Consider the following 26,598-nt stretch of genomic DNA (forward strand, 5'->3'; position numbering starts at 1 on the left):
GCTCTGATTCTAAACAAAATTATGATCATTAAAGTTTGTCTTTACTGCTCCTGGCCTCTTTCCTCCTCTCCAGGTTCTCAGTAACCTCATGGTCTCCCTTTTCCCTCTCATCAAGACCTACTCTTGGGAAAGGATTTGGAACTTATTCATACTGAGGTATGAATGCATGATAGCTCAAAGTCATATACTTTTGGGAGGGAAGGGAGGGAATTTGGAGTTGAATATTGATATAATGCTTTAAACAAAATGGATGACATGACAGTCCCACAGTGGAGCTTCAGGGATAAGTCATCAGTTCACGTGAAAAGCAACAGGGGCTTTTAATAAACTTCAAGCTTAGTGAGTCAAGAGTATGATTGTTCTTAGGAAACATTAAGAGAATTATAATACCTACAATAGGAAAAGGACAGTCCCACTCTAATCTCCCTTGACAGACTACATTTACAGCACTGTGTCCAGTTCTGGGGGCCACATTTCAGGAAGGATTGGAATGTATCAAGAGGAAGAAGACCAGGACGGTATGTGAGGGGACTCAAAATCACGTCATAAAAGGAACAGTTGAAAGAACTGGGGATGTTTGACCTGGATAAGAGGAGATTTAAGGGAAACAAGAGAGCTGCCTTCAAATATCTAAAGGCATTTCATGGAGAAAAAAGGATTAGACTCTCCTCTGGACTATTGCAATAGCCTTCCTAATTGTTCTTTTTGCTTCCAATCTCTCCTCATTGCATATCTGCTAAGCTAACTAAAAACGCCACTCTTCTGCTCAAGAAGCTTCAGTTACTACCTACCCATTGCCTCTAGGCTAAAGTGTTCTTTTCCCTTCATAATCATAGCATTACAGATTTAGATCTGGAAGGGACATTAGAGTCTTTTAGTCAAACCCCTCCTTTACCAAGGACTCAAGAAGTTAAGTGACTAAGGGGAAAACAAGGAAGAGAACAAGTATTTATTAAATGCTTACTATATGCCAGGCACTGTGCTAAGCACTTTACAAATATTTGTTTCAATTCTCTTTGAGAATCAACTTTGAGAAGTAATGCTATTATTATCTGTATTTTACAGTTGAGGAACCTGAGGCACACATAGGTTAAGTGACTAGACTAAGATCACACAGCTAGTAAGTGTCAGAGGCTGGATTTGAACTCAGACCCTTTAACTCCAAATCCATCTTTCTTTCTGCTGTACAACTGGGAGAACATTTGGTTCCAAACCTTCTTTACTGACTGATTTCACACTATTCATTCTCCTCCATTATATATCCCAGCCCAACTATTAAATGTACCCTTTCCCCACATAAGACATTCCACCTAGGCTCCTGGGCTTTTGCACAGGCTGTTCCACATGCTCATAAAGGATTCCCTCTTCACCTCTGCCTTTTTGGAAATTTCCCTGGCTTCTTTCAATGCTCATACACCATCATTTATCAAAGCCTTTTCTGTCCATTCCAGTTATTAGTACCTTAACTCCAATCAAAATGACTTTGTATTTACTTGTTTCTGTTTTGTACTGATTTATTTGGATTTCTATTCTTTCCCCACAGTAGAATATAAGCTTCCTGAGGACAGGAACCATCCTTTGTTGCCAACTGTATCCCCAGGATTTTGCACATGATGGGGTTTTAATAAATATTCAGTCAATGCATTAAATGGTCAATTCATTCACGCGTGAATGAGTGATTTATTCTGTTTGGTCCAGAGGGTAAAGATATAATTATAGGAAAGTGACAGAAAAGCAAATTTTGTTTCAAGATAAGAAAGAACTTCCCAAAGTTGAGAATTGTCCAATGACAAGATGACTGCTTCCTCATGAGGTAGGAAGCCCTTTTCTGGCCCCCACCCCCAAGGATGAGGGAATGAATATTTGCTAGAGCATGGTGGAGAGGATTCATACAACAGGTTGAAGTCAGAACAGATAATTTCCAAGGTTGATTCCAACTCTAATAATTTTTAGACTGTTTGACAAGGGAGTTATCTTTGGGCCAGTAGACCTTCTAGGCAAAAACATAGAATGGATCTCGTCTCCCTACAGGTGTGGGCAGCCCTGGTACCAAGGCAAAGTTAAAAGTCACTGTCAACAAAATTAATGGTGGGATTAAAAAGAAGTCCTAGAGTTTTCATCTCAATATTACCCACAGCACAGAGATGCTTCTCCTGGAAAGAGTTAAGGTTTTTGCAAATCAGCTTTCTTACAATGCAAATTAAATCTTTCCCCCACCTCAGAGGGCACAAGGGCAAACACACCAGTGTAATCCAACAAACAGCAGCCACATTCTGTGGCCCAGCCTCCTCATAAACTTCAATCTTTGGGAAAAAACCTTGATTTATTATATAGTTTTTGGACAGTTACTACAGAAAATCTGCCAAACAGCAGAATAATCAACTCTTTCACCCAAGCTGAATTTTTTTTCTTTTAATGAAAGAATAAAGTACGCAATGGGTCTGGGCAAAATAAATAAAAATTCCACACTTTTAACCAACAGAACCTTCTGCGTCATTGAGAAAAATATTTGAAGACATCAACAATATTTTATCATCACAATGACGTTCCAACCTTCAAAATTTGAGTATTCAGAAAACTCATTTGGGCAATTAACTTATCAACAGCTAATGTAATCTCTTTTTAGACTCCTAGAAAAAATCCTCCCCCTTCTCTAACATGCTGCCAGTCCATCCCTATGGTGAGGCAAAAATGTAGGAGGGGCAATGACTGGACAGGCAACAAGCATTTATTAAGCCCTTATTGTGTGCCAGGCACTGTACAAAGTGCTTTCTGCACCCTGATACACCTCAGTTTGCAGGTGGGAATGTGCGTGCATGTGCACATGTGTGCATGTGTGTGTGTGTGTGTGTGTGGAGGGGTGCTAAGATGCTGAGTAGCTTATTCATTCTTGAAGGCTCAAAGAAAGGGTAATGTGTAACTTGCAAAGAGTCTCTATAAAAACATTCATTGTTACAGATCATAGCTTTGGAAAAGGGACAAATGGCATGCATTGCATTCCTATTTGAAATGCTTATCCCTTCAAATACCGAGCCATTCTCCATGCTTTAAACACAGGTAGAGTAAGTCTTGCTGTCCAAACCATTTGTTGGCAAATAATAAGCATGGAAGGAAATGTGGTTTGGCAGAAAGAACATGTGAACCAAATATCAGGAGACGCAGATTCTGGTCTCCCCCTAACCCCAGTTCTGTCATTTAATCACATTGTGATGGCAGCAGGAGAGAGAGACTAGATTTGGAGTCAAGACTGAGGACCTGAGATCAAACTCTGACCTTGCCACTAAGTGACCTTGGGCAAGTCACTTAATGTCTTTGGGACTCAGTTTCTTCACTTGTAAAGGACTGAGGTGGACAAGATGACTTCTAACTACCCTTCCAATTCTAACATCCTGTGATCCTAGAAATGTCTGTGAAAAGATTTGACTTCTCTGTGTCTCAGGTGGCTCATCTGAGGTAGGAGAATGTAGAGAACAAGATCAAATTATATGTAAGGTCCCCTCTAGTACCACAATTAAATAAATCTTTAAAATGCTAATATTAATAATAAGCATAATTGCTTGTAATGATAATAATAATAAACAATGATGCTTAATATTAACATTAGCATTTTAAAGATTTATTACATGCCTTTTTTATTTTTCTCTTGAGCACTTCCATAGAGAACATCCCTAATTTATTCATATAATAGGTCATAATGACAAATGGAATAGGGATAGGGATAGAGACTGGACCTGTAACTTCACTGGCATAGGGAACTTCTAGGAGAGGAAATTCCTCTACCTATCAGCAGGTCAGCACCTTCTCTCTAACTTATAATCTTTGAGAGTTGTCTAGAAAACTGAGAGCTTAAATGGCCAGGGTCATATATCCAATATGCGTCAGAAACAAAACTTGAACTTGGGTCTTCCTAGCTTTGAGGCCAACTTTGTATCCACTAAAATAGGAAGTGTCTTTATTTTATAGCTGAGAAGGCTTAATTATGGACTTACTGGGAGGAGAGACAGACATACAGACAGAGACAGAGATTCCCAGGTATGAAGCAGCATGGTGTACTTGAAAAAGCCAAATGTGGAGTCAGAAGACTTAGATTTTAATCCTGGCCCTGTTATTTACTATCTGTGTGATCTTAGGCAAATTACTAAACTTCTATAGGCCTATTTTCTTATCTGTAAAATAAGGGGTTTTTACTAGGTAATATTTAAAGGTCCTTTTCCAGTTCTAAATCCCATGATGCTACATTCCACGTGTACACACCATCAAAGCTGGAATTTTAGAAGCTCCTGATTATAAGGAGAGAGAGTACTGTTAGTAGAATGCCCTAGAACTGAGATCTGAGTCTGTGATCCAGCTCTTCTGCTTACTACAAAGTCATTTTATTTCTCTCAGCCTCAGTTTCTTCACCTGTAAAATAGAGATAATGATTCTTGGACTGATTGCTTCACAGAATTGTGAGGATCAAGTGATCCAATGGAGATGAAAGACTTCTGTAAAATTGTAAAGTACATGAAAATGGAACAAATTACCACACTAAGATCAATTCTTAACTATTCTGACTATTTGAGAATTCCTTGTGCCTCTCCTCTCTTTTCACACACAGTGGTACTTACTCCATTACTGGGAATAATTCAGAAGAGTAAATGAAAGATGTAACTCTTCAAAAATATAGAAGCTTTATTTGTATTTGAGAACTCAAAGCAACTTCAATGACCAATGTGCTGTGTTTGACTGGGCAAATGATGGCATATCAGGGTAATGACATAACAAAAAGCCATTAAAATAATTAAAATTTAATGATAAATATGAGGAACGTAAATAAACATGGGAAAACTAATATGAAGTGAGGAAAGCAGAATTAGAATAACTATACTTTGACTATGACTATATATATATAAAGAAAAAGGTTTATACAGACACAAAGATGAACAGAGAATGGAAGGAAATCCAGACAGCATCACTAATAACTGTTGTGGATATATACATATGTAGAAATTAAGGGTAAATAGTAAAAACTGTTTTTCTGGTTTTGTTTTTGTTTTAAAGTGACTAATATGCTAAATATTATGGATACAAAGATGAAATGAAATGGTCCCTGCTCTGAAGGAGCTTACATTATGGGTCAAGAGGAGGCAAGAAACAACATGCACCCATTTAAGTTGATCTTCAATATTCGAGCATCTAACTTTCTCGACTTCTAGCATTCATGTGATTTTGTTAGCAACCTCATTTTTACTTTTATGTTCACAACCCTGCACATTCCTAGCTATGCGCAGTAGAGAAAAAAAAATGAGAGGTGTGATGTATCCTACAAGGCATTTGGCTGGTCTTATTAACCCTAATGTTGTAAAGGGTTCCCCCTACATTAGTTGCATATTTTCATCGTTTGCCTTAAAAACTCAATTTTGTGTTGCAATTATGCCCCCAAAGCAGAGTGCAAGTCCTTTGGGCTCTAAGCCCAAGCATACAGTCAGTGATATGGCTTTGTGAGAAAATAAAGGTGTTAGATAAATTTTGTGCTAGAATATCTGAAGCTGTTGTCAGCCTCAAGTTTGGTGTTAACGATTTGTTACATCCACAAAAAGGAGGAAAGTATCCATAAAAGTGTTTGCGAATCCATTCCAGAAAGTGCTAAAGTGACCTCGAAAGTGCGGACGAGGGAACAACGCCCTCATACTGCCATCTGACACAGAGGAAGGTAAGATTCAGGTTAAAAAAATGTTTTAGTCCTAAGAATTTTATTTGCTATACAGTATTTATGATATTGTATATTTCATGTTATGAAAAGTGAATATTGTCTGAAATCAAGGTCACAGAATTCTAGGGAATTTCTAGTGAGAAAAAATGTTTTGTATGTTTTCAATTTTGTATGCTGAATTTATATGCATTATTTCATGCTTACTATGTTAGAAAAAGTACATGTTATCAGAATTAATGTTTTGTTATAAAGAATTACATGCAGAAAACTGTATTTTCAGCAATCTCTAGTGAAAGATGACAGCTTTTAGTGGTCATAGGAACCTAATCCCCTATTCTCCACAAGTTCAACATATCAACATTCACGGAGGATTGATACCCCTGTGAAAATTGAGGATTGATTATATGTACAAAATAAATATAATTTATTCATCGTGTTGAGGCATAAGTGACTGATTTAGAAGCATAAGCTGAGGAGTAGAGATCAAGAAAGGTCTCATGTAGGAGGTGGAATTTGATCTGAATCTTGAAAGATTTGAGGCATAAGAAATGGAGATAAGGAGGTAGTGCATTCTAGGCACAGATACACAGAGACAGGAGATGGAATGTTCTCTGTGAGGAACTGGATAGACCATAAAGTACATGAAGGGAATGATATATAATAAGCTTGGAAAGGTAGGTGGGGATGATTTTTGCATACCCTATGCCATGGAATTGTTGCAAAAAAAAGTGCTTTGTAAATCTTATGTGACCTGTTGTCACTGGGAGCTCTCTCTATGCTTGCCTATGCCACTGCTTGGGATGACAGATAGACCCCTACTGTTCCCTAAAGACACTGGATACAATCTTCCAGGGCTTTGCTCTTCCACCAGTTCAGGTAGTTTGCACACAATATGAGTCAAAGCGCTGCCTTTGGAGAGGGACCTTCTGGACTAAAATCAAAGAAAGAAGTGCATCATCTTGGCACAATAGCTTCCTCACTAAATAGCACTTTATTAAGCAGTATCCAAGTTAGGTGTTCTCTGTCTGTCTGTCTGTCTGTCTGTCTCTCTCTCTCTCTCTGTCTCTGTCTCTGAGTCTGTCTCTCTGTCTCTCTCTCACATAAACAAATACACACACACACACACACACAGTTGCCTACTAATGTTTGGGCCTTGTATCTATTCTGAAAAGTGATTTTTTTTAATTAAGAAATCCTTTCACTGGGACCAGACGATGGATAGTCAAACACAGAGTCCACTGTAAACATGGAGAGAACTGAAAGGTATGAACTGACTCATTATTGTGTCAACACAAGATGCAGCCCCTCAGTTTATTTCAGCCTTCCTGTTTTCCTCAGGCTTCTCTTCAGGCTGCACTTCTTGAGACACAGACTCTTTTCAATGCCCCCTGAGGGGAACAGAAAAATTCGAGTTCTTGCCCTGAGCCATGTACATTTCTCACACATCCACACAGACTAATGGAAGGTTTGCTTTATGGATCCCGAGGGGAGCCCTAAGCTGCTGCACATGTACTTGCCCACAGCCAGAACGTCAGGGATCTCCAGAGAGACATCCTGGGGCCCACAAATGCCTGGTTTCTAGAGGGGAAAGAGGAGTGGGAGGAGAGAGGGAGTTGTAAGGAAGGAACTCAGAGCAAATGTTTCTCATGTAATCACTGTTGAACCATTTTCACCTCGGAGGCTGTGAGAGATAAGATGCTTTCTATACCTTGGAAAGCCTGGATTTGAGGGGAAATCGGGATATTTAGGAGGGGGGAATATCTGATAACAGATGACACTTATACTCAGACACTCAAATACCCAAATGGATCTATGACCCTATCAATTTGGATGGTCCCTCCAATGATGACCAGTCTGCTCAGCCTGGGTTGACTTCTCCACATCTTTCCATAAGTTTGCTACAGCCTTCAACATGTTGTCAGCTTTTCTTCCTTTCTCCTGATATTAAAAGAACATCAGTGAAGCTCTCACACTTTCACTTCTCACCTTGTGATATCTTTCTCCAGATCTTTGAAGGTCCTCGCTGGTTATAGATCGAAGGTGGGTAGGGAGGACGAAGAACAGGAGGAGGAGGAGGCTGCCTGGCCAATGGTCTTTCTGCTACACTCTCTGGCTAACTGCCTACAGATGCTATATCTCAACTTTGCACAGCAGTAATATCATAGAATTAACCCCTGGGGTCAGGGTATTTCTCAGTTATGGTCATTTGAACTATGTGGTTATTTGGATTTCAGATAAATAGGAATTTATTTTGCTTCCAAATTGAGGTCACATCAATTAAAACACTATCCACAAGAAGAATGAATGCAATAAACAAATGTTAAAATTTTGTTTAACATGTAATTGGGGAAAAATTAAATATTATATACTAAAACTGTTTTTTTAAAAACGAATGCAATATTTTAAGCTATTTTCCCCAAACCCGAGACTGTGACCCTCCTCATCCTGGACCACTCCTCTACCACTCCAGAAAAAAAACAGGTATCCTGTCACAAATGATGGAGTCTAAGAGCAGGGCAACTACTGTTTTCTCAACAGGGACAACTAGAAATCCGTCTTCCTACAAAGGCAAGGTCTGGGTTTACTAAAACCTTACCAGCTTCTGCCTCCCATAGCCAGGGTAAGTGATTGTTAGCCCCTGGTCCCTTCTCATCCTCCCTCCCATAGAAACTTCTGGCTCCCTCTTCTCCTGCACAGGAGAGAGCTTACCTATCATCTTCCGGAGATCTTCACACTGGCTAATGTGAGGGAACTTCAAGATTTCCTTCCACTTTTTGCTTTTGCCTTTACGCTTTCCTCCACCCCCTGCAAAGGAAAACAAAAAATAGAGAAGGAGCTATTACTCACAGCCTCCAGGAAGACAGAAACAACTACCCTGCTGTAGCCACAGATATGGAAACTGACTCAGGGAGAAGCCTTATCATTTGACCTTCCCCCATACTCTGAAAACATTAGATGCATTGTTGGAGGATAAGAGAAAGGGAGAATTTCTTTTTATAATCATACATAAATGCCAGACTTAATCAGCAAATGTTTATCTACCTTCTAATCTTCCCAAATTCTAGTTATGAGGGAAATAAGGCTATACTTGAAAGGCAGCATGGGATAGTAGACAGAGAAGTGGCCTTGGAATCAGGAAGATCTAGGTTTACGTCCTGCTTCTGACCCATTCTTGTTGTGTGACCCAGAACAAGTCACTCTCTCAGTGCCCCAGACATCAAAGTTGCAAAACAGTTGTTAATCTGCATTCATAGAAAGCATTTCCTTACAGGGAGTTCCCTAAATAGATGAAATCAGTAAGTCTGGATCAAAAAGATGGCTGTTGCCATGATTTCCCAAGCATTTGGAATTTCTGTTAACCTATTATTGGTATTATGCACTGGAAAAATCAACTGGACAAAGAATATCTATTGTCCTGACTAGACTAGACTACAGAGATGAATGAGTAGTATGTTGAGCTAGTCCATTAGTCCACTGTGTTAGTCCATTTCTTGGAATGCTTCATGAGCATCATTGATTGCAGAGAGACAACTAATTGGACTGAGAACAAAACAGGAGGAAGTGCATGACCCAAGCTACAGGTGGGAAACTGTGCAGCACTGGCAACCATCCAAAGATATTCCTTGACATTAAAGGGCATCTTTTTACTAATATTCTCCCAAGGCTGCTGGCTATGTGGCTACAAATGAAGGAACATTTTCTCTCCGTAAAATCAGAATAGCAGGTAACCCAAAGGACAATGGAGTGAAACATGGTGGGTATAAATAGCAGTGTGCTGGTAAAAGTTTAACAGTTGGCTCTCTGGGGAAAAAATGTATTCATGACATACTTTTAATTTTAATATACATTATTAACATTTTTCCATCTTTCTTAAGTCTAGATAATTCACAAATAATCAATCAAGTTCTGATTTGTAGCATTTCACTTCTGCTGCCAAAAAGAGACAAATTTTCAGCTCCTACTGAAAATTTAACAACAGACTATCTCAAGCCAGTTTGTGCTTGCTCTAGCACACTGCTGGGTACAAGCCACATATCACCAATGATGATTTACGTGCAAGAAGTTGTGTGAAAGATATCATCCAGGAATGGTAGAGTGAAAAAAAGGACGTGGGTTAGTCATGTATCGAAAGTGAAGGAAGACAGGGCAGCCTGACTGCTGCAGTAGAATTCACAGAATATTAAAAGACGTAGAGAGAGGTCCTAAGTGTATTCAGTAGACCGTAGAAAAGCAGTATGGTATGGTGACCTGGGCCCTTGTCTTGGTGTCAGGAGAACTTAGGTCCAAATTTTGCTCCAAACACTTACTAGTTGCATGACCCTAGGGAAATCACTTAACTTTTGTATCTCAATTTCTTCATTGGTAAAATGGGGGAAGGAGGTTAGATTTGATGGTCTCGTCAGTCCCTTTCACCTCTAAATCTGTCACCAGATTATTTATTGGACGGTGTGGACAAGAATCACAGAGGACAAGAAGGCACAGATAGGTTGTGATTGGTACCAGTAGAAAAAAATACCCAAAAGGAAGCAGAAAGTTATGATCCTATGATTGCATGATCCAGATCGCTGAGATGACAGATTAATTAATGAAGTAATTAATGAAGTAATTTATTCTTGAAGTCCTACATGAATTTATCTAAATGCTTCATGAGCATCATTGAGTAGATTTACATAGTTGATGTTTACTGTGAGATGTGGTAGTCCTTCCATTTATTTGTTCCAAAGCTTCCATGTCAAACTTCAAGAGGTCTTTGCTGGATCTAATGTTCAAGGAACTGGTAAAAAACGGCATGTTTACCTCACTTATGCCTGATTTGTTTGCTTATTTATGTGTTTGTTTGTTTGCTAATAAGACTAACATATTTTCTTCATAAGATAATGCAATCATAGATTTGGAGACTAAAAGAAACTTAAAAGTCATCTTGTCGAATCCTCTCACTTTACAGATAAGGCCTCGAGTGTTTAAGTAACTTGCATAAGAGTCACACACAGTAAGTATTTATTAAACATCATTCTATTACATACCTGAACTGTGCTACGCACTGAGGAAACAAAAACAAAACCAAAGCACTGTCTGGCCTAAAGTGATTTCCAATCTACAGACCCTTATAAATAGTAGCTCATATTTATCTAGCAATTTTTAGTTTCAAAATATCCTCTTCACAGCAGTCCTGTGAGGTAAGTGGTGTAAGTAGTAGCATCTATAAAATAGAGATAATAATAGCACCTATCTCTCAGGATTGTTGTGATGATAAAATCAATCAACAAACATTTATTAAGCACCTATTATGTGTCAGGTACGGTGCTAAGTGCTGGGGATACAAACAGAGGAAAAAGACAGTTCCTGCTCTCAAGGAACTCACAATCTAAAAATTAATAAGACAATAAACATAAATATAAGATAATAAATAAAATGAGACAATATTTATAAAATGCTCTACAAACTTTAAAACACTATAATGGGGGCAGCTAGGTGGCACAGTGGATAGAGCACCTGCCTTGAAGTCAGGAGGACCTGAGTTCAAATCCGATCTCAGACACATAACACTTACTAGCTGTGTGACCCTGGGCAAGTCACTTAACCCCATTGCCTAACCAAAAATAAAATAAAGTAAAATAAATCACTGTAATGATGATAGCTACCTTTTTTTTTTTTTAGCTAAGTCTGTGATTTCACAGATCTAGGGAACTCTTGGTAAGGGAACTTCTTTTACCAATGCAGATCACCTGCCACTTATGATTTTTTTTTGTTTGTTTGTTTTGGCTAGGCAATGGGGTTAAGTGACTTGCCCAGGGTCACACAGCTAGTAAGTGTCTGAGGCTGGATTTGAACTCAGGTCCTCCTGAATCCAGGACTGGTGCTCTATCCACTGTGCCACCTAGCTGCCCCCACTTATGGTTTTAAAGAATTATCTGGGGCACTGAGAGAGTATGTGACTCTGCCAGGGTCATACAACCAGCCTGTCAGGAGTAGGACACAAAACCAGGATTTTAGCACTTTTAGGTTGACCCTTACTACCACCCCCATTTTTTACCTCTGTGGAGGTAAGAAAAAGATGCTAATCCTGGTTGTGAATGCTCAGGCAAATGATCCCCCATGTCTAGTAGCCATAAGCTATGAATCCTTTCTTCTTAATTTCTTTTTCATCTATCCCTTCCTTTCTATTTCTACTACTTCCACCCTAATTCAGAGCCTTATTACTTCATGCCTAGAACATTTCAATAACCTCCTGAGTGGTACCTTTGCCTCCAGTCTTTTTTCCTCTTAAGACTTTCCTGGCTACACTGTCAAATTACTGTTTCTAATGCCTACCACTATACACCTCACTCTCTTACTGAAAGAACTTCAGAGGCTTCCTGATGTCTATAGGACGAGTTTATCATTCAAGGCCTTCCATAATCTAATCCTTGTTGTTGTTTGTCCTTCATTTTCAAAGAGGGCCAATGATATCATGGGGGTGATAACTTGACTCGTGCATAAATTGGATTTAAATGAGGAAGAGCTGCACAAAGTTGTCAGCCTCTCTCTCTCTCTCTCTCTCTCTTCCAGAGTCATCAAAGTCCAGCAGCAGGATAAAAGTCAAGACAATTGGTGATGACCTGGGGTGCAGTGTTGATATATCTAGGATGGTGTCTTTGATGTATGACCAAGCTCTAAGCACTCCATGACACCTGTTTCAGTCACTTTCATGGCTGTTGGAACAGAATGTTCTCATCTGCTCATTCTACCGATGGAAGTCTTCACATGCTTGGGAGCAGACAACCCCCTAACTCATCAACAGGTTTGAGGCCTGTTGGTTACCCTCAACCTTATTTAGCCCATCTGCTGAGACGGTTTTCCTGGGATATGGCCACTGTATATGTTACAGCTTCTTGGCACCACAGCTGAGAGTTGGGCGAAGAGTAGACACCAAAGGTGGATGAGCGGCCCTGAAAAGGGTTCGGTAAGTCCTCACACCCAAGGCATTAGTTCTCCTGGAACACCCCACACCCCCCAGACTAACCCAAATTTACCTTCTGAATCATATTTCCCACCACTCCCCCATTCATAGTCTTTACTTGAGTCAAACTTGTCTACTTACTGTCTCTTAAAAACACTTTGCATTTCTCTACCTCCATGTACTTGTTCACCCCATTCCTCTCACCTGAAATATCCTCTACTCAACACCTATCCAAACCTTAGTCATCCTAAAGGCCTACTTCTATTGTCACCTCCTCCTTGAAGCTTTTCTTGATCACCCTCAACTGGAAATGATATCTCTCTAATCTGAATTCCTATAGTACTTGTCATCTATCGTTTCATTTGGCAATTAAGCTAAATTGAACAGAGTATTTGCTTAATAAATGTTTCCTGAATTGAACAGAATCCTATCCATTCTAATCAATACAGTAGGCACCTGCCTGCTGTGTCAGAAATGACTAAAATAATGTAAATTAAAACACTGCTAAAAGACAGGAGAATTCAGACAATCTATAGTGTCTAATTATGGTTTTTGTTATTCAGTCACTTTCAGTCTAACTCTTCATGACCCCTTTTGGGGTTTTCTTGGCAAAGATGCCATTTCCTGGCTCAGATTCTTAAAATCTAGCCACTGCTTAGATTCTTATAATCTAGCCACTGGTCAGATTCTTATAATCTAGCCACTGCTTACCCATGTTCAGACTCCTTAAGAGTCTGCCCAATATGATGGATGTTCTAATAAACCTTGTCTTTGGCTGAAAGAAGGCTTGGGTTGAATTCTTTCAGGCAGGACCCGGGTGTTGTGATTTTGGGGTTCCAGCACCCCTGAACTCCTAAACCGCATCAGTATCATGGTGTAGGGGATGGGGTTGGACCCATATTTATGAGGACTGTGTCCAAATCCTGCCTCTAACACAAGCTGTGCCACTTCAGGCAATTACACTCAAAAGGTTTAATTATCACCCCTATGCTGATGGCCTCAGCTCTATATATCTAACTCTATTTTCTCTCCTGAGCAAGCTCTAATCAACTAGCACCAAGTGCCTATTAGACATTTTAAACTGGATGTACTGTAAGTATCTCAAACTCAACATGCCCAGATAGAACATATTATTTGCTGTTGTTGTTTAGTCGTTTTTCAGTTGGCCCTAACTCTTCATGACCCTATTTGGGGTTTTCTTGGCAAAGATACTGGAGTGGTTTGCCATTTCCTTTTCCTGCTCATTTTACAGATGAGGAAACTGAGGCAAGCAGGATTAAGTGACTTGCCCAGGGTTACACAGCTAGAAAAATAAAAAAATAAAAAATAAAAAAGATGCCATTTCCTTCTCCAGCTCTTTTTACAGATGAGGAAATTAAGGCAAACAGGGTTGAGTGACTTGCCCAGGGTCACACAGCTAGTAAGTGTCCAAGGCCAGATTTTAACTCAGGAAGATGAGTCTTCCTACCTTCAGGCCTAGTGCTCTATCCACTGTGCCATCTAGCTACTCCCTCACAGTCCCTTACCCCTCCACCCCACCATATACAATCAGAAGGCAATTCTGCTCCATATCTTTTGCATTCACTCCCTTTTCTCCATTCACACAACTACCCTAACTCAAGCCATAATCACCTCTAGCATGGGCTACTACCTCTTAATTGGTCTTCCTGCTTCCAGGTTCTCTCCTCTCTAATCTAGTCTTCTAACACTTGTCAAACTAACAGGTCTTCAAGTCTGAAGATGTCACTTCCCCTATGCACAAAGCTCCAGTAGCTTCCTATTTCAGCTGGGATGAAAATACAAACTCTTCTGCTGGCATTTAAAGCCAGGGATGCCTACAGCCAGTCTGGGTGCCAGGCAAAAAAAAAAAAAAAAAAAAAACGGGGGGGGAGGAAGACTCCCCAAAAAACGCAAAAAAAAAAAAAAAGGAAAAAGGAAATTAAGCAAGGAACTGAAGGTGAGAGGATTGGAGGGAAGAAGAAAGGGGAAAAGGAACCATAACAACCACTGTGGACTTGCTAAAAATCTTTATGAGGGATGTGTGTTGATGCAGACAAAAAAAAAAAAGCAACTGTGCCCTGTCAAGTATGCAAATGAAAACTGCAGTAGGAAAATAAAAGATTTATTTTAAAAGAAAATATGAAAATATAAATTCAAGTATATAAAAACTTAAATCAAAAGCATACAACACATTATTATAATTCACATAAAATGTAATCTTGAAAGTTGCAGCTTTTTTTACAATACTAGTCTAATGCAAAGTATTTAAAAATACCTACTTATAAATGCAACTGATTTCTGTTTTCAGTAGAATGTTAAATTTTAGAAATTTTTAAAAAATAAATTGTATTTTTTGTAGAAGATATGTGCAGGCCATTTAACTTTTTGTAATTAAAGAATAACCAAAAATTTTAAATGTATATGTTATCAAAATAAAATAAAAATGCACCTCAAATTGCAACTTCATCCATAGAAAGCTACCTTTAAAAAAAAAAACAACAATCAATTCAGGCAAGTTGCATAAGCTTGCTCTGCTCTACTGTCAAAGTGCAGAACTCTGTTTATATGGAGTCAGTCCTTGGAAGTGCTCAGTTCTTGATACAAATTAACAAACCATTAATTCAGAATTATGTGCAATTAATATTAAATATATATACATGGTTAAGAATTATATTAAATATAATTATATTTTGATCTTAAAATGTAATTAGTTCTCTGATTACTTAAAGCATATCATATTAATTTTGTATCATTTTCTTTGAAATTCACAAATTTTACAATGGGTGAAAAAGACAAAATATTTATGTGATATAGTTAGGCTCTATGTCCCCTTCTAGAATGCCAAACCTCAGGAATTTGTATTGGCTTAACCTCCCCTGCTATAATGGAAGTTTTTTGAAGACCCGAATTGTTTCATTTTTTTGTCTTTGTATTCTCAGAATGTAGCATAGTGCCTAGCACATAGTAGGCACTTAATAAATGCTTTTTGATTGCCTAATCCCCTAGGAAAACTACTTGGCTATTATGTCTTTATCACCTTCTCCATTCCCAATCAACCTTCACTCCCTTTCCCCAACCCCACATGCATGCCCAATCCAACACATATTAATTATACTTCTGTAAGCCCTCTTCTTCTGAAACTTTTAGTTTGCAAGTAAAAAAAAAAAAACTGGGGGCAGTAGTAAATTAATCTTCCTCAAAGACCGGAGAGAGGTAAGGGGAGGCTTTACTGGAGTAATTCTCTATTCTCTAACTTCTAGGTGGCCCCAACTCCATCTTTGGCATGTCATAGAATATTAGAGTAGGAAGTGATTTTTAGAGATCATTTATTCCAAACATCTCATTTTGAGATGAGAAAATTAGGGCCCAGAGAGTAGAAGTGACTTTCCCATAGTCACACAGCTAGAGAGTGATAGAGTCAAATAAAATCCAGGCTTCCTGTTGCTGTACCCTAAGCTCTTTCCTCTAGCTAGATCCAAATGGGAACTTCTCTGGGAAAGAGGAAGAGGGCGGGTATAATTACAACCCAAAGCAATTTCAGCCTGTTGGAGATTTTCACCCCCCCACCCACCCATATGACAATCCATTATAAGCTTCCCAGGGCCTTCTCTGGGTAAAACAAACTCAGTTCCTTTTTGATTCAAGTTGGCTCAAGGGTGGCTTCATATTTTAATAACAAACAAAATAAAACATGTCTCAGAGAGGTCACAGCTTCCAGACAAATGTTTGGCTTTTAAGCATTTTGTTTGGTTGTTAAACTGCATATTTGATGACTGAAGTGTTGTTACTGTTTATTATTTCAATCTGGAATAATTGTTTCCCAGTATCCTGAGAGCCTGACCAGGAACACTTTGTAAACTTACTTATAGTAAAACTTTGAACATTGTCTCTCTTACTCCTTGAGAGTAATTAAATACTTTGAGAGGTTAGAGTAGGCCACAGAGGTACCATTGAGTACCTCCAGAAATCTCTATGTAGGCCTAATTAGAAGAAGCAAGACAAGGCCAGAATGCCTGCCGTCAACACATTATGATTCTAAGCCAATAACTTACATGAATTAGTAAAACTAATAAATCAAACAACAAATCCTAATTGAGCACATATTATATATGTAACACTGTTAGACATTACATGGAATGTAACAAACTACGACATGACTTCCTTGTGCTCAGGAAGCTAGGTAGCACCATGATGGACTTGGAGTCAGAAAGACTTGAGTTCAAATCCCACCATAGACACTTAGTAGCTGTGTGACCCTGGACAAGTCACTTAACCTCTCTCAGGCTCAATTTCTTCATCTATAAAATGAGGATAATAGCACCTATTTCCTAGGGTAGTTGTTGGGATTAAATGAGATAATTTTTGTAAAGCACTTTGTAAACTTTGAAATGTTACATAAATGATAACAATTACTAACTCCTAATGTAGCTGGGAACAATAAAAGTCAGGAAAAAATAATGAACAGCATTGTACACTGCCCATATAAAATTTCCTAAGCTTCATTTTGTAACGGGGTGACTCTGAGGTGACAAAGACTATGCTATTGGAATAAAAATCTAGAATTTTTTCCAAGCTAGGAAGATATTCAGTATGGGTCCAGTGATAGACTGTCCACCCGCTAAGTCTGAGGACCAGCCTGGATAAGTAGGGAAATACCTATCACCAGAAGGCTGGCCACTAGTGGGTTAATTTTTCCAGCTGCAACAACTCAGTAAACAGAAAAAATATATGAGGGCCCCCACTCCTGTGTGTCCCACTTCTCCTTCTCCATTTCCTCCAGTGTTTAATATACAGTCAATACTTAATAAATGCTGATGGTGGTAGAATGACAGAAGAGGGAGAAAAGGGTCACAGGATCATACAGTTTTTAAACCATTTACAAATATTAATTTACTCATTGGTATTCTCTGAATATGTTCTTTGTCCCACAACCGACAAGTTGACACACCATTGGAAGAAAGAACCACACTAACATCCTCTCTGTAAATTAAACCAACAGATAAAAAGAAGCTGCAGCTTAATCAAGGGATAGCTAGCTCACAGGTTCCCCTCAGAGAAGTAAATAAAGGAGTTTATAGATTTAGTTTAACTGTATGCTCTGAAAAACAAGAAACAAAATTTCCCAGGGTGTCTTATCCAGTGGTGCTCACAATAAATTTAAACAAAGAGACCATGATGAATGTTGTTATTGTTCAGTTGTCTAGTTGTGTACAACTCTTTGTGACCCCATGGACCATAGCATACCAGCCCCTTCTGTCCTCCACTATCTCCTGAAGTCTATCCAAGCTCATGTTCATTGCTTCCATGACACTATCTATCCACCCCATCCTCTGTCGTCCTCTTTTCCTTTTGCCCTCAATCTTTCCCAACATCAGGGTCTTTTCCAATGAGTTCTGTCTTCTCATTATGTGGCCAAAGTATTTAAGCTTGAATATTACTAAAGTTTATTCCTCAAAATCTTCTTCAAAGAATGAAAAAGTAAAAAAAATATTACATGAAGAACCTAACAAAGTCCTGCAAATTAAGTCAATATATAATTTTATGATCTACGACTTCTTTATGAAATTGTGCTCAGGGGATGATGATAAAAACTATGTTGGAAAATAAACTAAGGACCATGAAATAATAGAGTTCAAGGGTTTATAGATTACTCTATATTGAGGGACGTGATGGACACCAGTCCATCATGAATATTTTCTTCATGATGAGAATCAGAAGACACTAAATGTGGCATAGGAAGACTTAAAAGAGAACATAAAAAATAAAATTGAGTATATCTTAACAGACAGGAAATGACTAGTTACAGACATAGTAGTCATTTTGGAATCTACTTTATTTGTGCATTGAGATCACTAATTACTCAGAACAAAGGTCAAAGCAAAAACTAAGTAAAAAAGAAAGAAGATGAAAAGATACTGTATGCAATATAGCATTTCTAATGAGACCTGTCCAAATAAGGTCATTGCTCTGAAAAATCAAAAAGAAACAAAAATAAAAGAATTTACTATGCTATCCCCATTTCTTAGAGAGGCGAATCAGTGCAATATACATACATACATACATACATACATATATATATTGTATATATACACATATCAAAATGAGGACTCCAGAAACTGCTGCTAACAGCAAACACTTCATCTTCTTGCCAAGAAAAGATACAGCAACCAAAGGCAAGGTTTAGAGTATAAGCATATTCACAAAACATTACATTAGCATATGATGGAACATTATCAGAATGAAATATTGCCTCACAATATCAAAAATCTTTTCAAGAATAAAATAAACCAGAGAATCCTGAGTACATTCATACATAGCGATGGAAGTATAACAAATAGGTACATGATGGAACAGATCTACCAGTGTCTTTATAGTCACCTCTTTCCCCCTTCAGTAATGATGGAGTCACCTCCTGCTGCACTAAGGAAATAATAATAACACCCAAAAAAATAAGTGAGGAAAAGTAATTAGACCAGACAAAATATACAGAAAAGAAACTGGGATGGAGAGGGAGGGTGAGGACAGATGGACACAATTTTCAAGGCACTCAGGGATCAATTTTCAAAGTATCTAAAGTAGGAGAAAATTCCAAAAGAATGGAAAAATATCAGAGAGTGCTTAGTAAAAGAAAAATGATTAAGACATCACCAACTAGTAACTCATATTCCTATTTCTCATCTCTTCAAACTTTTCATAAGAATTGTTTATATCATTCATAGAATTACAAAATTTTAGAGTTGGAAGGGGCCTAAAGCATGTCTAATAATCCAATCTCTGCCTGAAAAGGAAGCCCCCCCCAATAATAGCAATGAGTTGTGGTCATCCATCATCTCCTTTGAAGATCTTCATTAATGGGAAATTGACTATCTCCTGAGGAAGTGGTATTTGCTAGGGAATTTTTTCCTTACATAAAGCTATAATCTGACTGACTCACTGAAACTTTCATTAACTGTTCCTAGTTGTGCCCTTTAAGGTCAAACAGAACAAATCTTAACTACATCTTTTTTTCCACTCTCATCTAGGAATGCCTCCACCATTCTATACTTGAGTAGGTGATTCTTTAAAACAACAACTCAAATGTAGGACTTTTCATTCATCTCTATTAAACTTCATCATATTATATTTATCCCATTATTCTAATCAGTCAATATTTTTTGAATCCCAATTCTATTGGCCAACACTTTACCTATTCCTCTCAGCTTTATGCCATCTATGCTTTAACCTAAATCACTGATAAAAATGCTAAATAGAATAAAGCCAAAGACAGATTTTTTTTGGAGACTATTACAGACCTCCACCTAGATTAATAACATTCTGCTAATTACTACTTTGAGGTTAGTCAACTAATCTACTTAATTGTACCTACATCACTTCACAAAATATATCCTTGAGGAAAATATAAGAATAAAACAGGATTCAAGGTCTTTACATTTGTGCAAGTTCCCTTCCAGTTCTTACACTCTGTGATCTGAAGGGGAAAATGGAGGATCATTTGGCAGTACAACAAATTTCAGCTTTCTAATATTAAAAGATCCAAAGGAAGGTTTCCAGGATATTGGCTCGATCCTCTTTGGAGGGCTGGTGAAAAGCTGGGGATACAAATTATACAGAATGAGGAAGTACGAATGAGCTGTAGTCTATAATATGAGATGGTGGGCCTACTATGATGAGATCATTGGGACCATCTAAGTGCACTCAAGAAGCCAGAGGAGGGGCACAAACAGTGGGGCTGTAGACATTCAGAAGAGATTGGGAAGAGGGAAAAGAGCCAAGAAAAAGCTTTAATGAGATTTAGGTAAGACTTAAGCTGGACTCTGAACAAAGAATATGATTTGGATAAACAGAGAGAAGAGAAAGGAGAATATAATATGGCATGATGGGAAAAATACTTGCTTTGGAGTCAAAGGATGTGGGTTCAAATCCTGCCTTTAATGCTTATTACCTGTGTGACCTGAAGCAAGTCACATAATGTCACTAGGCCTCAGTTTTTTCATCTGAAAAATGAGGGAGATTGTACCAGATGGCCTCTGAGGTGTGTTATGGATGTTGCATACATTGTACAATGATGTTATTTTATTAGTTGTTTTTGCTTAACTAGTTTTCTTTGTTATAAAGGTAGGTTCATTCAGGACTGGAAATGAGGGGTGGAAGGTGTATATTCAAAAACAGGATCATAGATCAAAAGCTGGCATGGACCTCGAAGCCAGCTCATTTTTACAATGAGGAATCTGAGGCCAAAGCAGGATAAGTGAATTGTATAAGTCCTCAATAGGACTTATTTTAAGTAAGTAGGTCAATCAATCAATCATGTTGATTGGAAAGGGAAAGGGATGAGATTGTGGGATACTGAACAAATCAATATGGCTACAGTGAACAATACATGAAAAGTAATAGTGGGAGATCAGGCTGGAAAGGGAGGTTGAGGCCAGAATATGGAGAGCCCTGAATGACCAACTGAAGAGTCTGGACTCAAACTTGCAGTGCTCACACCTTTTCTAGGAAGAACTGGCCAAACTGAAAAGTCAACAGCTTTAAAAGCAAATTACTTCACTCCCTACTGAGCTGCCAGGACTCTGATCCTTTTGGTCTCAGGCCTGGGGAGGAGAAAACCAGGCCAGTAATGGAGAAATATTTCATGAAATCATTGGTCCTGTGACTTGAATTTCATAGGCTATGGGATTGGGTGTAGGGCAGGAATCCTCAATTAAGCTGGGGACATATGACAAGAGTCATTACCATCCCTCCAGTCCCTCACCCAGCCAAGGCAGGGAAAGGTTCCTTATAGTTGGCGGTGTTCATTCTCTTAGGAGAAAACGAATCCATCCAGAATCTGGAAAAAGGCAGAAAGGGGAAGCAAGATTCTAAGCAATACAAAGAGGGTCTCAGAAGGCCTGGTTTCAATCCAATAAATTTCGGTTCTCAAGGCAGCTCTGACATAGAGCTGTTCTCAGAAGCAAGAAGAATTTGGGTGCAAGTTTTGTCTCTAACACACACTGGCGGAGTGACCTAAGCAAGTCACTTAAACTCTGAATGCTCTGGCCAACTCTCTGAAACTATTAGTTGCAAAGAAGGTATTGACCTGCCTCTCTCATCCAGAGAGTTCTCTACACCAAGGACATTGCAGGTCCAGTCTCTATTCTTAACCCTAAGATTCAGTTTCAACTCAGATTCAATAAATTTAACTCAAGAAACACTGACTGAGGGGCAGCTAGGTGGCGCAGTGGATACAGCACTTGCCTTGAAGTCAGGAAGACCTGAGTTCAAATCCGGCCTCAGACACTCATAACACTTACTAGCTGTATGACCCTGGGCAAGTCACTTAACCCCAATTGCCTCACCCCCCCCCAAAAAAAAGGCAAAAAAAAAGAAACACTGACTGAGCACCTCCCCTGTGCAGGGCTCTATGCTACATGTTGTGAGGTACACATTGATATATAAGATTAGTTTCTTGCCCTCAAGGAACTTATAACCTAGTAGACAAGAATACAAATAACTATGATATGGTATGGAGCAAGTGAAAGTATTATGAAGGGCACAAGACAAGTGTTATAGAATTCCGAAGCAGAAAAAGAACTTCATTCACCCATTTTATTTTATTTTTTCAAACAACCCCTCTGTGAGCAAGGCAAAACAAGAATCATCCTCCTTTTGACAGATGTGGAAACTAAGGCACAAAATAAAGCAACTTGCCAAAAGTCACATCTCAGTTAATGGAAGATTCTGGATTAACACCCAGGTCTCCTGACTCCTAATTTAGCCATCTTCCTACAGCACAGAATGTGGCAACAAATCCTATTCAAAAAGCAAAGGATTCAGAGGCAGTTAGGTGGCACAGTGGATAAAGCACCCACCCTGGAGTCAGGAGGACCTGAGTTCAAATCCGGCCTGGAACACTTGACACTTGTTAGCCGTGTGACTCTAGGCAAGTCACTTAACCCCATTGCCTAGCCAAAAAAAAAAAGGGAAAGGATTCCTAGCACTGTTGAAGCCAGAGTGCCCATCTCCAGAGCACTTTCTAATGAGAATGAGCCAGTGGAATTCCCCTGCCTGGATCACCCCCCACTCCAGTCTCTCCCCCTGTAGCAGCCACAATTAGGTGATGACTCAGAGTAAAGGTTCCCAGGGAAGGAAACCTTTACAAGGGGTTTCTCTTAATGAGGCTTCTCTTTAGGCGAGAAGGCAGCAACAGCAGCTCCCCATGACACGTAATGCTCTTATTTCTCACAGAGCCTAGAGCAGGAGAGGAAAGGAGAAATAAAGCCAGGTCCTGAGCTAAGAGAAGCGAAGCTAATAGCTTTCGTTTGCATAATGTTTGATCCTTCAATAATAAAGGATTGTTTTGTCACAATAGCCTTGTGAGGTAGGCAAGGCAAGTGTGCCTTTTTGGCAGCTGGGGAAAGGGAGATTCCAGAGAAGTGAAGGGATTTGCTTGTCACATGGTGATTAACAGGAGAGCTCCTTGTTCTGAGCCCTCTGTTCACTGCACTACATGACAGAGAATTTTAGATCTAGAAGGGACAGTTGAGATTGTTTTGTCCAAACGCTTTATTTTATAGACAAGCAAAATGAGGGAAAGTGATTCTCTCAGGGTCACACAACCGGTGGTAGAGATGGTACTAGAACCCTTGACTCTTAGGCCATCACCCTACATTGACTTTCACTGTCTTCGGTAAGTCTCTGGGTATTCACCCAACTGCTGGTTTGAAGAGAAAATTGTATAAAGCTTATTCAACTTTCAGAACTGGGAGGTATTAATTCCAGGGCAAGTGACCAAGTCAGTCTGAGGACCCCGCTTTTAGTGTACACGTTGATATGTATACCGCTGCTTTCAAGAACTAGTAGGCATTGGTCTGGGCTGCCCACAAGAGTGAGAAGAAGGAAGGACCACCAATGTCTCACCCCCTCTGTTGTCTCTAGAATGGTTGGCCAGGAATGGAGAACAGATCTGGAGAGAGACCAAGGCCTCCCAGGGATTTCCACTGCACTTTACTGTTCCATGCCAAAGATTTCCTTAAACTCTCAACAGTTTTGTAGCTCACAAAAGGACTTCACGCTTGAAAAGGTCTGTACCAAAAAAAAGAGGGAGGGGGCAGATTTACTCAAAATCCAAATTACTTTGTGCTGTGAAAACAAGACTTTTAAAAAATATATATCTTTTACATTTATAAAAATCAGTTTCAAATAAATTTCTGTCAAGGTCTCAGAAGGTTTTTCTGGTATCCTAGTGACTAGTATCCATGTAGGAAGGAAGGAGTGGAGTTCTGCTCTGAAGTTTCAGAGTGTAAATTAGCAATTGTTTCTGTTTTGGCCAAAAACCCTGAGGGTCCTCCTCTCCCAGATTGATGTTTTTTGTTTTTGTTTTTGTTTTTTTGAGAAGGTAAAAGAGGCCATTCTTTGCCTCATTTCTTACCTAGCCTTAATCATCAGATGGGTGCTGCCTCAGACAAACTGGGACCTGGGAAAGACCTTAGCTTAAAAAGGCCAAGCTCTTTCACTGCATCAGAGCCAAGGACAAACAACAACTGTGTAGGAACTCTCCCCACTCGACTCCCCCCTCCCCTCAAAGCTTGCTGCAGAGGCATGAGTCACTCGCTCTTAGTCAAATAGAAGAGAGTGCTACAATTGTACCCGTGATGTAGTTAATGTTAAAGAATTTGTTCAATTCTTTCTTACCCAGGTGAGTTTTCAGCTGTCAGTGTTCAGCTTTCCCCTCAGTGCCCACAGGGCTGGCTTTCTCCAAAGCGTCTCTGTGGGGAGGTGGCGGGCAGCCATGATCAGTCGGTAGGATCTGGCAGCAGGGAGGCAAGGTTTTTCTGCTAATCAGAGCCTGGCAGGGGTCCCCATTAGACCTCCTTCTCGGGTTGGCTTCCTCTGTAGTTCCTGCCTCCAGGGCCACCTTTTGCCCAGTCTCCAAACATCAACCCCCATTCCCTTCCTTTTTATTTTTTCATAAACCTTTCCCAAAAAACAGTGGAAACTCCCACCTACTGGCCCTCCCTGATTCCAATGAAGAAGGCAAACAGTGGCACCTCACTGATTTGAAATCTTCCTTCATCCCACATCATAGGCAGGATCCCAATTACTTGGCCTGATCACAAGACTGCAGGCGCATCATGACTCAGCCTCTTTTAGAAACCATAACAATGACACATACTTCTAGAGTTCTTTACCCTTCACAACAACCCTGCGAGGGGGGTAGTCCTTTTCACTAACCCTTCATAGAATTTTATAAGCTGGAATTTAAAGCAAATGAAGAGAAAAATAGCCACGCTAGTTTTGCAAGGGAAAGATGGGAGGGTGTTATTAAAAGAGTGCTGGACTGTGAATGAGAGGCCTGAGTTCCAGGTCTGGTTCCATCATTTTACTGGCTGAGTTACCCTGGGCCAATAAGTGACCTCACTCTTCTCACCATGAAGGATCACTGAGAACCCTTTTCAGCTCTAAAATTCATGAAATGGAGCTAGGTTTAGCAAATGGTCTGTAGTGTTATTGACAATAGGCCCCATTTGCCTAAAAATACCTTCCCCTCTCCTCTGTAGCAAGCTCCCAAGTTAACTGGGAGGGCTCCAGAGAAAGCAATGCTTAGAAGGGGCAGTATATTAAATTGTTATGTCCCTGATACCTAGAATTGGTTTATCCAAATCCTCAGCACAGAGCAGTGTCCTGGAGGAAGGGGACTCGAGAAAAGGAAGTTTTGATGCCAGGGAAAGAGTAGCCATCAACTGAAGCTAACCTGTGAAGAGCTTATATATGGGGTGGGGACAAAGAAACTTGGATTAAGGAGGAAAATGGAAAGAAGAGGAGAGAAAGATCCTATAGCTGTAAGAGATCTTCAATACAATTTAGTCCAATCTCTTCATTTTACAGATAGGGAAACTGAGGCTCACTAACAAAGGGATCTTAAAGAAACATTGCCTAGCATACCAACAGGGCTAGGGGTGGGTAGTATTGTTTCATGACAAGAGAACTGCTATGACTGTCTTCTTGACACCAAACTTTGTAATCTCCACTATGTTGAAATCCTTCCCACTCAGGGCCCCAGTCTCCACACTCTGGATTGTCCTTTCTCTCTCTCCTCCTCCTACCCGTGACACATGTGGAACAAAAGCAGACAGGGTGTGGTCCTTTCTCAGGGTTCTCTGTTTTGAACTTCTAAGGCCTAGGTTCATTCCCACTGGCAGAGACCATTCAGAGTGAAGCCACTTGTTTGGAAGGCTGATCTTCCCTTTCCTGACTCTCTGTCCACCCTAGACTGGGAGGCTATCCCTCCTCATAGCTACCTCTTGGAATGTCTAAGTCCATTCAGAGCTTAGCTCAAGAGCTACCACTTATGCAGACTTTTCTATTCTTCCGGTTGTTAATGTTGTCTTTCACCCAGATTACTTTGAATATATTTTATATTTACTTATCTCTATACTTGTTTTCACAAGTAGGATATAATCTCCTTACTGTCAGAGACTGTTTCGGTTTTTGTGTTTTGTGTCCCTAGCAGGTAGCCAAATGTCTGACACATAGTAGGTGCTTAATAAAGGATTGGTGAGCTGGATTTCTAACCCATGGAAGGTATACCAGGAGGAGGATGCTTAACCTGAAGAACCAGAGAGATTCCCAAACTCCAGAGGTCCCCCCCACCTCCATCCAGAGACGTTTATCCAAATATTCTAACACAAAGAGAGGTGAAAAGGTCGTTTCCTTTCCTCTAGGGAAGAGGCAGGGACCAAAAGGAAATAAAAATAAAAAAACCAGGGTCTGAGAGTCAGGAGACTTGGGTCCTAGCCCAGGCTCTTCCAAGAATTAGTTGTGTGTCCTTAAACACCTCACCTTATCTTTACAGACCTTGGCTTCCGCCTCTATAAAACGAATAAGGGAATGAAAAAAGCCTAAATACTTGCTATGTGCCAGACTGTGCTTAGCATAAAAGATATAAATATCAAAAAAGCAAGACAGTCCTTGTCCTCAGGAAGCT

At 39.6% G+C, this 26,598-nt stretch overlaps 1 protein-coding gene across 4 annotated transcripts in view; it reads right to left on the minus strand.

Annotated features, from left to right (window-relative positions):
- GRK5 (G protein-coupled receptor kinase 5) overlaps positions 1–26,598 on the minus strand; it is a 322,114-nt gene that overhangs the window by 183,500 nt on the left and 112,016 nt on the right. For 3 of the 4 annotated variants that reach the window (XR_003568226.1, XM_027851587.1, XM_027851586.1), the window contains exon 2: positions 8,402–8,497. Coding sequence is in view for 3 of the 4 variants with exons in the window: in XM_027851587.1 (XP_027707388.1) it covers positions 8,402–8,497 (96 nt within the window). In the remaining variant the exon portion in view is untranslated. Of the gene's footprint in view, positions 1–8,401; positions 8,498–24,305; positions 24,440–26,598 lie in introns of those variants that run through there. The other variant, XM_027851588.1, reaches the window with a different exon arrangement.

Source organism: Vombatus ursinus, unplaced genomic scaffold (assembly GCF_900497805.2).
Source record: "Vombatus ursinus unplaced genomic scaffold, bare-nosed wombat genome assembly UNPS02009205.1, whole genome shotgun sequence".
Lineage (NCBI taxonomy): Eukaryota > Metazoa > Chordata > Mammalia > Diprotodontia > Vombatidae > Vombatus > Vombatus ursinus.